The sequence below is a fragment of the Lissotriton vulgaris genome, chromosome 7, assembly GCF_964263255.1.
Source record: "Lissotriton vulgaris chromosome 7, aLisVul1.2, whole genome shotgun sequence".
Classification (NCBI taxonomy): Eukaryota; Metazoa; Chordata; class Amphibia; order Caudata; family Salamandridae; genus Lissotriton; species Lissotriton vulgaris.
In genome coordinates, this window is record NC_141695.1 from 667,763,106 (window position 1) to 667,776,844 (window position 13,739).

The window sequence follows — 13,739 nt, forward strand, 5'->3', positions numbered from 1 at the left end:
AACATGCCTCATCCAAATACCAAATCGCAAACCCATTTTGCGATTTGTTGACAGGTTGCCGAATTGCAAAATAGGGTTTGATACATGTGAAAATCATTTTTTGCGTTCACAAGTGGTCCGATTCTGAGAATTGGCCCATATGTGAATGCAAAAATGCTTGATAAATGTGGCCCTTAGCTCTGTCTTGATGGACTATATCAGCTTTATTTGCAGTAGAACTAGGTTAGGGAAATCCTATGTGGTGATGAGAACTCAATAGCAGTCTCTTAAGCGTCTTTTGTTATAGGCAGTCTGTGGGAGTTCATGGAAAGTGAGTTTTATTTCTTTAGTGGAAAGACTGAGAAGGTTTGAGTCTCTGCATTGCTCATTGAATCCACAGGCCATATGATGAACAGGTGGGCTGGCTCCAAACGGAGCTGAGTGTCTGTATTTATGCAATTACTATCTAATGTGCATACATTTAACTCAGAATTCCTGAATTTTTGCATGAGCTGCAGACTTGGGCTGGATGAAAAATTTGTAATTTCCTGTGTGAAAATGGTTAGTAATGGCCCAAAGATTTTACAAAATTATCTATTACACAAAATCCCAGATTCAATATTTTATACTTTTTTTAGTGCGAAATGCATCCTCCCATTTGTGGTCAAATGACTCATTTCATGCAATAAATAAGTTAAAATTGTGCATGATTGGCCCAAGGCCACTCAGATTTCATTTGTTGATGTTATTCCTGTGCTCCCACAATAGGATTGTTTTCTGAATGGAGTCTGAATTATGTGATGTGGCGTAACAGCATTTGATGTAACTATTAAAGGTGAAAAAGACATGAATGTTCCATTCAGATAAACACAAACCCTTGGCAAGATTTAGAAGGTCTGTACTTATTTCAAACATTTTCATTAAACCCATTAATACCAATACACCTATAGTTAGACTTGTCAAAAAAGGCTACTAAACTCAATCGAAAGCCTTTGTGGCATCCAAAGCAACTCCTATACATTCTCTCTTTCATCTGCAGCATCCAATTGATTGTACTGAGGAAGGCCTTTCTCAGTCTCTCTAGTAGGGCCTTCCCAAATATTGTACTGTGAAGGTGATGCATGGGAAAATGAAAACTTTTTTGTGGAAATACAATTTCTATAATGCCGAGAAACTCAGAGAGACATGTAATTGAATAAGACTACTTTTCACCTCATTCGCTGTCCCACCAAGATATAGCTCAACTAACTTCGGAAAAACTGCATCACCAAAACACCCTATGAATTGGACTGACATATGATCAGATTATATTATTTAATTTTGTCACAGAAAGGTATTTGAAAAAATGTCATTCATTGTGGAAGGGGTAGGGGGCGGAGTCAAGATGGCGGATTGACGCCGCCAGGTGAAGGAAGCAGCATGGAGTAGCTCCTCCACTGCTCCACCGCTATGATATTGCGAGGAAAAGCGATTGTATAGCGCACAAAGCAGGAATATTTAAGAGGAAGCAACATAGAAAATATTGATTCTTCCTCACGAGAAGTCTGCTACAGAAGAAGCGCAGAGAGGTGAAAAAACCAGACCCCGAGACGAGCCAATGCTAAGGCGGGAGAGGAAAAGTTCTAAAAACTCCAAAACTTCAAAAACTGAAAAATCCCGTAATCTTCATTAAAGCTCTCTCTCACCATATTCGGCGTCGATGTTGCAGATCGTCTGCCGTTTGAGCAGAGGGATCCTGCCGGTTCGGAGACTTGAAAGGGCATGTCCGCTTCCTGGACGAGCGTTCGGCAGGGCAGTCAGCTGGGCGGGTCTCGGCTTGCTCTCTGCTCAGCTGTGCGCAGGATCGGATGAGGACCGGGCGCCGCGCTCAACAATAGAGTCGAGGCACACGACTGGATTGATGGCATCGAGGCAGAATACCCGCTCCACCCGGGCTGGCAAGATTGGCAAGACGGCAAAACTGGACACTTCAGGTACGGCGCCTGCCTGCGATGTAAAATCGGCAATGGGGGAGTCTGCAGCAAACACGAAAGCTAAGATGGTTACGGGCGCTGGAATTAAAGGTACGACCATCTCGGCTGCTAAACAAATGCTCCGCCCGGCTGTGTTCGACATAGGCGCTGGCAATAATATTGAATTATCGCTTGCTGTGATGAGACTTTGAATCACTCTAGTCTGTTTTCTCCAGGTGAACCAGAAGGAATAGCCACAAGGAGTCAGACGCTGTAGTTTTTGAAGTTGTGAATGCAGTTCCTTTAACAGTCCCTTTAACTGAACACAATGGGGTAGCCAATTTAAATGCGGCTAACATTGGCAAAGAGATCTTAAAGGACACGGATAAGGCCAAACCCCACACAGAGGATGAACCCGTCCACATGGTTGTTCGTACAAGAGAGAATCGAAGCGATACAATGCTAGATAGGGAAGCTGCTGAAGGGAATGTAAACGAGGTCGATCACTTAATTACTGTACCGGCAGAGATCCACGCCCTAGCAAACAATATAGTTGACTCAATTAGTCACACTGATGCAGTACAAGCAATCCAGACAATAGCAGATTCTGGCAGAGTTGGGTCAGCAGCAGAGAAACAACTCAGCGAAACTCTACCGGGAAATAATGTAGTAGAGTGCTTACTCATCGACGCAACAGACATAACAGAGGAGAGCTCTAACCCTGACTATGAAGAGATGCCTGATGAGGACGAAATCGAAATCGATACAGAAACCTCATATAATAGATCTAATGCCAGTGAACTATCTGGCTCAAGGAAAACAAAATTGAAAGCTAAAACCAAATCCAAGGCCACTGTTCGTAAACCACTGACTAAAGATCCCTCTGTAGTCAAGAAGCGGCGAAAGGCTATTGTCGACGATAGCCCGCTGAGAAAATGGATTAAAGTAAAGGGGGGAGTGAAGAGCATGGCCTTGAGGCTATCTGGCGCAAGCCCAGATGAAGACTTGCATTCAAGGGACAAAAATGCACCTTCTAGACTGGAGAATATAATAACACTAGCATCAGTAAACTTGGACGCTACTATCTCGTCAACTTTGCTGACGAATCCTGGGCCCAGTAACTTGGATACAGCTATGGTCATACAGTCTAGCACTTCTGCCTCAACTCTCTTTGTGAACTCGATCAGCAATCTAGCAACCAGCACCCTCATCAGCTCACAAATCAACTCAACAAGTTCAAGGCCTAGCTCAACGCCAATGGAAGCAGGAACTGATAATTTTTGTTTATATTCTGATAAAATAAAATCACTTATCAGCTTGGGTTATGGATACTTACTTCGTGGCAAATCTGACGATAGTATCAAAATGGCGGCTAAATGGTCTTCTAGACTGGGAATGAATAATAACCCCACACAGATACTATCTTCACTAAGCCACATAAACTCGACAGTCCACTCTTCTAATTTGAGACTACAGCTATACAGAACCATTACTCAGCTATATTACACTCCGCAAAGAATATCTAGTTGGGCGCAGGGGAATCAAGCAAACGATAGAACAAATGTCCGAAATGTGACATGGAAGCTGCTGGAATAGAGCATATGCTTTTTTCTTGCCCGGGGTTACTTTCATTTTGGAAGGGGATAACGGATGTTTTAATTAGTAAACAAATTACTACCCCATCGCTTACAGCACATTTGGTTTTACTGGAAATCCAAGATGTTAATTGTCAGCATAAAGATCTAATAACCATAATATTCGCCTGTGCAAGGCTTGTCATAGCAAGATCATGGATCTCGAAAGAACCTCCAAATATATTTGAATGGTGGACTTTGATAAACGAAATAAATGTAATGGAACTCTCGCTAGCAAGACTTAGAGGCCCTAAGGCATTGAAAAAGAAAGAAAAAATTTGGCGAACTTTTTTTGAGCCTTGAATTATACTTTTGCACTATCATGACCGATGAGGCCAAGCTAAATCTATGGTGATTTCTGTTAAAAACTACATTTGTTTTCTGAAAATGTATTTGTTGCTCTTCTGTCTTGAATGTTTATTGAAATGCTTTCTTTTCTTTTGTATATATATCTTATGTCATGTAAATCTAATTGAGTTGTCCTTCTTGCAATAATAAAAATATAAAAAAAGAAAAGATGAAAACATTTCATTTAGAGTGATTGGCACTTTACTTGCCCAACTGTTTATTTATATGTAAACCTCCCCATAAAAAACTGATCTTATATACAAGTAGCTTACCCGTCGCGCGTTGCTGCGATCTCAGAAGAATGGAATTTTAAGGAAACTTGTTATGATAACATTCAATTTACATTGTGTCATTTGCATTGAAACTTATTCATTTTACTATGGAAAACATTTTAAAGTGTTGTTTTAATTCTGTTTCTTTATGCGAGTGCTTGTGGATACACTGTAATTTTTGTTTTTCCATCTGGTGCGTGCAAAAATAAATCAGAAGGTTTTCGACGTGTGAGCTAGCCACATACAGTTGTCCATGTGAGAAGCACGGATTTTCCAAATCTAGTCCACACACTTGCAGCGATTGTCCTTGTGCTTTGTTGATGGTCATTGCAAAAGCGAGTCGCACAGGAAACTGTAACTGTTTAGTATTGGAAAGATTATGAGGGCCCAGGGGATCCGGGGGCCGATACTTAACAATTTGTTATTATTTTGTTTGCCCGAAACCTTCGCGGAGTGTACTCAACAACTTTTAACAATTTTGGGGGATTTTTTTTTTTTTAGCCAGAAACCTTTGCGGGAGTGTACTCAACAACTTCTCAAAGTTTCATGCCGAAGTGGTGTAGTAATGCATAAAGGACAAACAAACATACTTTGGTTTTTTATAGATAGATAAGCAACAATTTAATTCAGTCCATTTACAAACGGTAGGGCCAATTATTTGGAGATCTGCCAATTCAATCAAATTGTCCTTCAAATTAATGTTAAGTCCTCCATAAGTGTAATCGACCTTGGAGATTCCTTCAGCTCACAATTCTCTGGTGTTGCCACTGGTTTCCAGTTAATTACTCATTACCACCCTTCTTCAAGCCACACCCTCTGTCTACGTTTATCCTCACTACTACATTGTTCATGCTTAAACTAATGAAAATTTCTATTTAATAAACATTTACTATTTTATAATGACATTTGTCTCCAATATTTTTTACAGTTTGGCTGAGACAGGTCTCCTGACAAAAATTGTATAACCTGGTATATTTTCTAAATAGGTCAGTTGGGATATCCTCCAAACTCTAATTAACCGCATGTAAGTTTTGTTCATGTTGATTCCAGAACACTTCAGTCAGTCACAAACTCTTTATTTGGCATGAGCCATTAAAGACACAATAAAATATAAAAACATCACAATCGCAGAAGCACAATACTTAAATAAATGACACTTCATCATAGGAGAGCTCCTCGTACCTTTTCCTAGCAACAACAGCCCTTCTCAAAACATTTAGAACCATGTAACAATTGTCTATTGTGCAAAGGTTGTGCACGAACACCAAACCTTCCTGGTTCTTTCTCAATTTGGAGCTGCGCGAGACAGGAATCAGGATTGAGAGCCTTTGCTCTGCATATAATGGACAGAACATTATAAAGTGGCAATTGCTTTGTATAGTCAATCTATTACATACATTGACACAGTGGTAAATCATGAGTCCAAACACATTGCATGGGAAAGGCAACATTAAAATGTATAGCACTTAATCTAAAAAAGGTAAGATAACAGCGGTACGTGGGTTTAAAATCCAGGATAAATATGGTTCTAGGTTCCTTGTAGTTGAGACCATAGAATATCTTTCCACTAATGCCATAGATTGAGCTCTCTTCAACCTCAACTCCATACAATAGTTGAGAGAACATTGTTCAACCTTCATCTTTACACTTTAAAGTGACAGCCCGAGGGTTATCAAACAGATCTTCCTGGCCTAATGACTCAAATGTTTTCTTCAGATATGAGATCCACGAAATATGATCCACCCCACTCAAAGATAAACAATCATTACTGCAAGTTCTAACCAAGGTTGCCACCAGATTTCTGCAGGTCTTAATCCACAGCATAAGCAGATCTAGACTCATCAAGTTCAGCAAAAAAGGGAGGCCTAATTCCTTGTGACTCCAGTCTGGCGTGTATTCACATTGAGACCATGGCCAGGGCTGTGCAGAACTACAGTCCCACCCTCAGAGTATTGCAAAGTTGATAGCTTTCATACTTTGTAAGAATTCAATCTTTGATAACTTTGCAGAATGTACACAATTCCTAGTACATTGATACTTTTAGATCTCTCTGTTGCATTTTATACTGTAGACCATAAGTTGGTAATCAAATCAAAATACTGTCAAGACTGGTATGCATGCGTGAACCATATTTGTTAGGGTTTGCCTCAATTCTGCTAAACTACATCTTCCACATCAAACTTCCATTATTCCTCCCTAAACTGGCCAGCAACATGTGTGAGTTTCATCAAGACCCAGTCTTATTATCAAAACACCTCAAATTATCACAGCGCACCACTCACCAACATATTGGACACCTAAAAGGTAGCTACCCCTCATTATGATGATACTCAGATCTTTCTGAGGCTAGAAGATAGAAATATCCCTACCTGCCATATGGAGGTCTAACACTGGAGGAGGAAATACTGGCTCTCGTTGAGTGGAGTAAAAAGAGAAATTTTGCTCACTCACTATGTCAACACAGCGCCCACCCATATAGCTTGCCCTGGGGCACTGGATGCTCTCAACTTCCTCGTGGGCATGTCCTTAACATGGGTACATTGCTTGATAGTGATTTCTCATTAGACCCCAATCCCCCAAAAATGTCTGAATCTGAACTAGTGTTCAAACGCTCTGCTAAGAGGTTTGCTGTTGCTGCAACATTTCCGCCTTCGTGTGATAGTCAATAAATAGTAATATTTACTCCTTTCTTTGTAACTCCTCAAATATTGTTATGTCCAGTTTGTGTGTTCAGAAAGTGACTTTTTGGCATGCCTTTCTGTGTAATTTAATGTTGTTTGAATTTTAGCTACAGTGCATTAGGTTTCTCATCTATTTTCTCCTACTCGTAGTCTTTTGGTGCTTACTACTAGCTCACCAAAACACTAACATGTTTTTGTTATAATGATTATGCTTCAGCCGTGGAAGCTGCAGATAAGAGCAGTGGGCCTGCTGGGGGGATTTCGAAATACGACCACAAGGGAAAAATTAATTATTTATTTAATTTTCCCTTGTGTTCGTCTCTTGAAATCTCCCCAGCCGGCCGCACCCCTCTTACCTGCAGTTGCCCCGGATGTTATGCTGTATATGATAATACATTTCAATTTTCTGTGCTTTTGTGTAATCTATATTGCTTTAGGCATTATTGTTTTATGTGGATCTTAATTCATATCACGATCCAGTAAATTCTGGTAAACTCACCTACTTGGGGTATCCAGATCACCCCTAATTTGTCATGTAAAGAAGAATCAAGTACCCTTCTCTGGCTTCATAAACATGCCCGGATTTCAGTTTGAAAATGCAACATGTTCACACTCCCTGGTTGTATACAAATGGTGTGGGTAGTTTGTAAGCATATTGGAAAATGAAAAAAAACAGTCTTCAGTTTATATGGTTACAAATGTGTTTACAGATGAAGACATTGCTAGCTATGCAGAAGCTGGAACATTTAAAGACCCTATTTAACAAAAGATCTTCTATTGGCTGCATTTGTTGTAAATGAGTAGCTCTTCTATTTTTTCAAACACAAAGCTTTGCTTTTTATTATTTTTTTGTTTTTTGAGTGCGGGCGTCAATTAATCAACCGACATCATGACATAAAGTCAGACCTCTAAGCGTGTCTTAAAACGCACCAATTTATATGAATTTGCTCAAGCTGTCAATTCCTAAACTGAGAATGTTGCTGGTAAGACTATAATGAGGCTGTGTTTGTTGGGTTCTGCATGAGCAGACTCTAACATTAATTTGAAGTTAACTACATTAACAACATTTATCACTAGCACCGTCAATCCCAGTTCTTCAGGAAATTGCACCTTCTAGCCACTAATATTGCCAGCTTTTCCAGTGGGGTGTTTTTTCATTGCCAGACCCTCCGTGTTGGTGCGCCTTTATTGCTTTCCTATGTCCACAGCACTTATGTTATCATTTATTCTGGCACTCTTTCGCCTTCCCAGGAGATTTTGCACAGTGAAAGAGGTTTTTAGCTTTTTATTTATTTGTTTATTTTTCTGTCATGGTTCATGACTGAGGTGTTAAAAAAAATGTGACAGTATTTAGAGAGGATGATTGACTGTTGAAGCAACATTCATTAACCATGACAAATCAGCAAGAAACACTGTCGAGAGTGTTCTAAACAGAGGTAAAAAAAGGGCTAAGCTAATTTTTCATTGACCTCATCGGTAAATAAATGTGTACTGATGGCAAGAACGGTCAATCATAAATTAGTATTAATTTCCTGCAATTTATGCAAAGATACCCACAAAGACAGAACATATGAATAGGCTGTTGATCTTTAATGTATAGTTTTCAAACATGTTATTTGCATGATCAAGAAAGCTGCTAAAATAGAATACAATTTTTCCTGAACATAAACACGCTCACACACAAGCACACATGCACAGGCGAAACAACACAAATACATTTTGAGAGGTTAAAATTGGTTAAATGATCTGCAAATGTATCAATATTATCGGCCTTACTCCGACAATCAGTGTTATTTCTAACAGTATGTTTGCTGTGGGTGGGAGTCTCCAGCAAGCAACAACTTGAAACATCTTAATGGCAAATGCCGGAGCTTAAAATAAACTAGCGATCACAAGCTCCCCTATGTTTAATTATTGCCCTTTGCTGGGACATCAATAATGCCTGATCAACCATCATCAATAAAGAACTGTCAAATGAGAACTGGTGCATGGCTTCGTCCTTTTTTGGGAAATAGATACACTAAAACGAATATTACTTCAATAATATTCATAAAAGAGATCTAAGGAAAACCACTAAAACCATAAAACAACAGGCTTCTCGAGATTGATACATGAGTGCTTTTTCTAATGTGGGGATCATACTCTTCATCTTCAATTTGATAAATACAATCACGGTTCGCATAATGTAGTTGACATAATATTTGTTTGCTTGCTTAAAAGCCCCGTAGTGGTCGAGGGAACCTGGCTTTTTTTCCATATGGATTGCAAACTAATTTAATTTGTAATTTCTGTGTGAATGTGAAAATCATTAGTACTTGGAAGAACCTGGGTGACCATGTCATGGGGCACATTCTATCCGGATACTTCTGAACATATCCTCGGGGTTCACCACGCAATACCAGGTGCTGCCCTTAGGGGGGTGAAAAGAGGGGCAAAGTCAACAAGACAATTACATATGCGCAAGATGTGTGTTGGAAGGGATGGCAGTTATGAAAGAGCCGTTAATATAAAGAAAACAATTTCAACTAAAAAAAAAATCTGCAAAACATACGTTGTACAGGTGTAATAAAATGGCAATTGAATTGATTTAGAATTGGCTGTTTTACCTTCCACAGAAGAGAGAGTGTGACCTAATTATTTTAGGTGGTCTATTTTTTGGGATTGTTCAAGAGAAGGGTTTTATATATTCATGGCTGCGTTGAAAGATTTTTGCATTGGCTTGCTGATTATTGAATTTAATTATTTTCTCCACTTTGAAAGAAATATTTACATCTGCTTTCTTTCCTTCACAGTTGTAAGTCTGGAAAGTAGATCAATGCATCTCAACAGTTTGGTCCAAGAAGCACAACAGAGAGTCAGCGAACTCTCTGCCCAAGTATTGAGTGAAAGTGTCAGTATGGAGAACTCGGACAAAGAGAAGCAGCTTAAGTCCTGGGAGTGGAGATACCGGTTATACAAGCGGATGAAAACAGGCTTTGAACATTCTAGTAAGCATAAGTAAAAACGAAAAATGCAAGAATATTAAGAGACAATAGATTTGTGATTGTATAGTCTAAATCAGTGTTTGTTTACCTTTTGACATCTGTAAACCCCACTTAATCATTATTGGAACATGGCGACCCCCTCTGACTCATTATTTGAATCTGGGGATCCCCACCAAGTCATTACTGGAAGTGGGGGGCCCCCGCCATAATCAGTTTTGATTATTTGTTAACCATAAAAAAATAAACACACAAAAAACAAAGCATTCATCAAACAAATACACAAAGGATGAAATAATTCTTTTAATTCACAAACAAATATTAAAACACATCTACATTTAAATGTTAATGGGAAGTTTGGAACGTTTCTAAATCAAACTGAAGCCACTTCATTGTCCACACTGTATTCTGTGTTATGCACTTGCATGGCTCCCACTGATCAATCTGAGGATAATAAGCTGGTATTTAGTCTCCAATTTCAAATTTCTTAACATTTACAGAACGTGTTAGAATGTTCAGTTTTACATTTTGCCTCTTTATTTATGACCACTTTAATAATCTCTTAATGATACTTCATTTTCTAAGCAGCTGTGGACCCCTGGATAGGCTTTGGGGAGTCATGGTTAAGATCCAACTGCCTTAGTCATTAGTTATTTTACTCAGGAGAAAGACTGAAACAAAATATTAGTTTTTTCCTAAAATAAGTATGTGAAATTTACCTTCCCCGCAGATAGAATGAGTATTCGTCCTGGAAAAACGGAGAACTGGTCTTAGAATGCTATATGAAAAGTGATGTTTATTTTTCCCTGCAATATGTATGTGATGATGAAATTCCTTAAGCCATTTGTGATAGTGTCAGTTATCCTGTATGATATTATTTGTAATGTCATTCATGTGGCTATGAGCAGTGCTTTGGAGGAGAGAAACATTGTCTAGCTACTTTGACTGGGGCATTAAGGAACATTTAGGTTTTCCACTGCAGTGTTAACATTCGTTCACTCAATGGATTTGAAAGGTTTTATACTTGTATACATTTACACTTTTGATAGGTCGGTGATGTATACTTCAGTTCAAGTAAAGTCTTTTCAATTATATTTTGAGGTTTGAAAATGTTTTAATTCAAAATTGCAAGCCATTTTTATTCTTTTCTTTTTCCTACTCTCTACTAACACGAGCCTCTTCAGGGCACTCTGTCATTAAGAGCTCCAGTGGGTCTCACATAGTATCATTGGGAGTACCACAGAGTTGTTGGCGACCATAAAATCTGTGGTCCTCATACATCTTGTGACATTCACATGAAATCCAGGATGGATCCAGGAGAGTTTTTAATCGCACATTAGTCGGGACATATCATGAAATCTGAGTACTGTTGAGTGTCTTTGACTTTTACACAAAATCATTGAAGGGTATACTAGATTAGTGTGTTCTCATGAGAAGCTTTATGCCACTCAGACAGGTCTCAAAGAAAGGTAGTACCAAAAATGGATGTAATGTTGGCTACAATATTTTTAGAATCATTCTTGAAGCAGGATCTGGGTCATTTAACAGCAAACCAAAGAAGAAGTGCCTCAAAATGACCTGGGTACTATGAGAAATTAGTCTGAATTGGATTGTAGGCAAGTGAACATAACATCTGCCCCCCCAACCACCACTTCATCAGAACATACATGGAGAGACTTTGCCTGAAGAAGGTGGCCCTACTGGAGGAGGTCGTCTTATTACTGACATCTGCTGAGGACATCTGACCCGTGCTGGTAGCGTGGGACTGGAGCTGTTCATAAAGTGTCAAGTGGGTGGCCTTTTTACTCCTGCTTCAGGGTTGGAAAAAGCCGGATGTCTGACTCCAAGAAGACCAGGCTAACTTTAGTGGCCCTGGACCCTGTAGGAGACCTGGCTGGAGAGAGACAAAGGGCCCGATGTAGGTCACCCAATACCGGTCGGTAACGGCCGATTTTGGCCGTTGCAGACCGGTATTTGGCTTTTGACATGTAGGTAGCTCTGAATTTACAGAATCTGTATATTTACCAATTCGGTAAATTTACTGCTTCAGTATTTTTCCGAATCGGTAAATATACAGATTCTGTAAATCCATATGTAGGTGGCAGAGTTTGCAGTGCCACTGGCCCTTAGGAATTCTTAATTTACCATCCAATCCTATTGAGTGGTAAATTACCGAATTCCAGTGTACATGCACATCTGTGCATGTACACCTATGCCATGTGACACACAGACATGCCCTTAGGGCATGTATGTGTGCCACATGGCACACAAGCCTGCAATTGGGGTGTTACAAGGTGTCAAAGTGACACCCCGTTCCCCCTGCCAGGATTCGGTATTTACCGAATCGGTAAATACCGATTCTGTATTTCCCATTGATTCCAATGGGCTTCAAGGCCCATAGGAATCAATGGGAAATACCGATTCGGTATTTACCGATTAGGTAAATACCGAATCTTACAGAATCGGTAATTGAAAAATAAAAATTACCTACATCTGCCTACTTCCAATTTACCTACTCTTAAATACCGAATCGGTATGATTCGGTATTTAAGAGTAAGTAAATCGGAGTTACCTACATCTGGTCCTTAGTGCCTTGAGGCCTCCCCTGAGAAGGTAGGGGCTGTAGGACTGAAGATGAATAACTTTGCCAGCACTTTGAAAAAGTTTAGACATAGTGATTTATTCTACCTCTGGAGGACTAGGGCAAGGTGCTGAGACTTGTTCAGAGAGGTCTCACCCAGTAAGATCTTGCAGTGAAGGTATCTGTTCTCTTGGATTTAGGCTGGAATACAGCTTCCGGTCTTGCCCTGCTGGAGAATTTTAGCTTCCAAAAAAGTCCAATGATAAAGCCTTGGCCTGGAGTGAGGCTGCAGTCTCGCAAAGCTACCTCGTTGTAACAAAATCCAGATTTTCCAACTCAAAGCTGTTTCGACATCAAAGCCAGTGGCTTCAGCACTAGCTTGATGATGACTCACCTGACATTCAGGGATCCTCACCTGACACATTTTTGGAGCTTGCCACACTGCAAGATTTCAACTTCAATTTCAGAGACTAAGTCCGAAAATGAAAACTTTCACTGGAACATACCGCTTAATATATCTGACTTCCACTCCACTGTAGTTGGCCTGAAATTCCACCATACTCTCAGTTGTCCTCGAGCAGGGGCTTCTTATTTGTGTTTTACTTTTTCTTAAGATTTTTTTGTATTAAAACTTAAAAAACTCCTATCTCTGGTTCCCTTTGCCCTATATTAACCCCTTCCATGCTCGTGACAGAACCGTTCCATCACGAGCCTCAGGTGGGCTGTGCTGGTGACAGAACGGTTCCGTCACGGCCCTCTCGCCGCGCCTGCGCGGCGCGAAGTCCGCGCCTGCGCTAACGTTCTGTAGCGCGGGCGGGGCCGTGACGGAACCGTTCTGTCACAAGCACAGCTCACCCGCATGCCGTGACGGAGCGGTTCGGTCACGAGCACGGGACCGCTGCGCGGCCCCCCACCCCCTTAGCACTGTGGCAGAATAGCCACCGCAGTGAAGAGGTTAATGGGATGAAATTCTAGCTTTGTATTTAAGTTTTCTCTAAATTGATTTGGGACTGATTTCCTGGTTTATTTTTTCCTTACCAATTTTTAGTTTAGGCTTAACTTAATAAACTCTTCTATCGGCATTGCCTTCTGCTCTCACTCCAGCTGCTAAGTGGGTCTGTAGATCTGTTTTTTCTAACCTGAGTGGGTTTAATAAGTCAGTGGGGGCACTCGATATACAGATACTAACCCTATTCCTGATAACCCATTTAGAAATAAAGCCTCAGTTATACATAGGTGGAGAAGTGTGGCTCAATGATTAGAGCGGCAGACCCTGATGCAGAGGTCTAGCCCGGGACCAGGGTTCAATTG

At 40.2% G+C, this 13,739-nt stretch overlaps 1 protein-coding gene across 1 annotated transcript in view; it reads left to right on the forward strand.

The window, feature by feature from the left end:
• ANKFN1 (ankyrin repeat and fibronectin type III domain containing 1) overlaps positions 1-13,739 on the forward strand; it is a 1,140,330-nt gene that overhangs the window by 144,997 nt on the left and 981,594 nt on the right. The window contains exon 3 of the mRNA XM_086928764.1: positions 9,659-9,853. Coding sequence (XP_086784890.1) covers positions 9,659-9,853 — 195 coding nt within the window. The remainder of the gene's footprint in view (positions 1-9,658; positions 9,854-13,739) is intronic.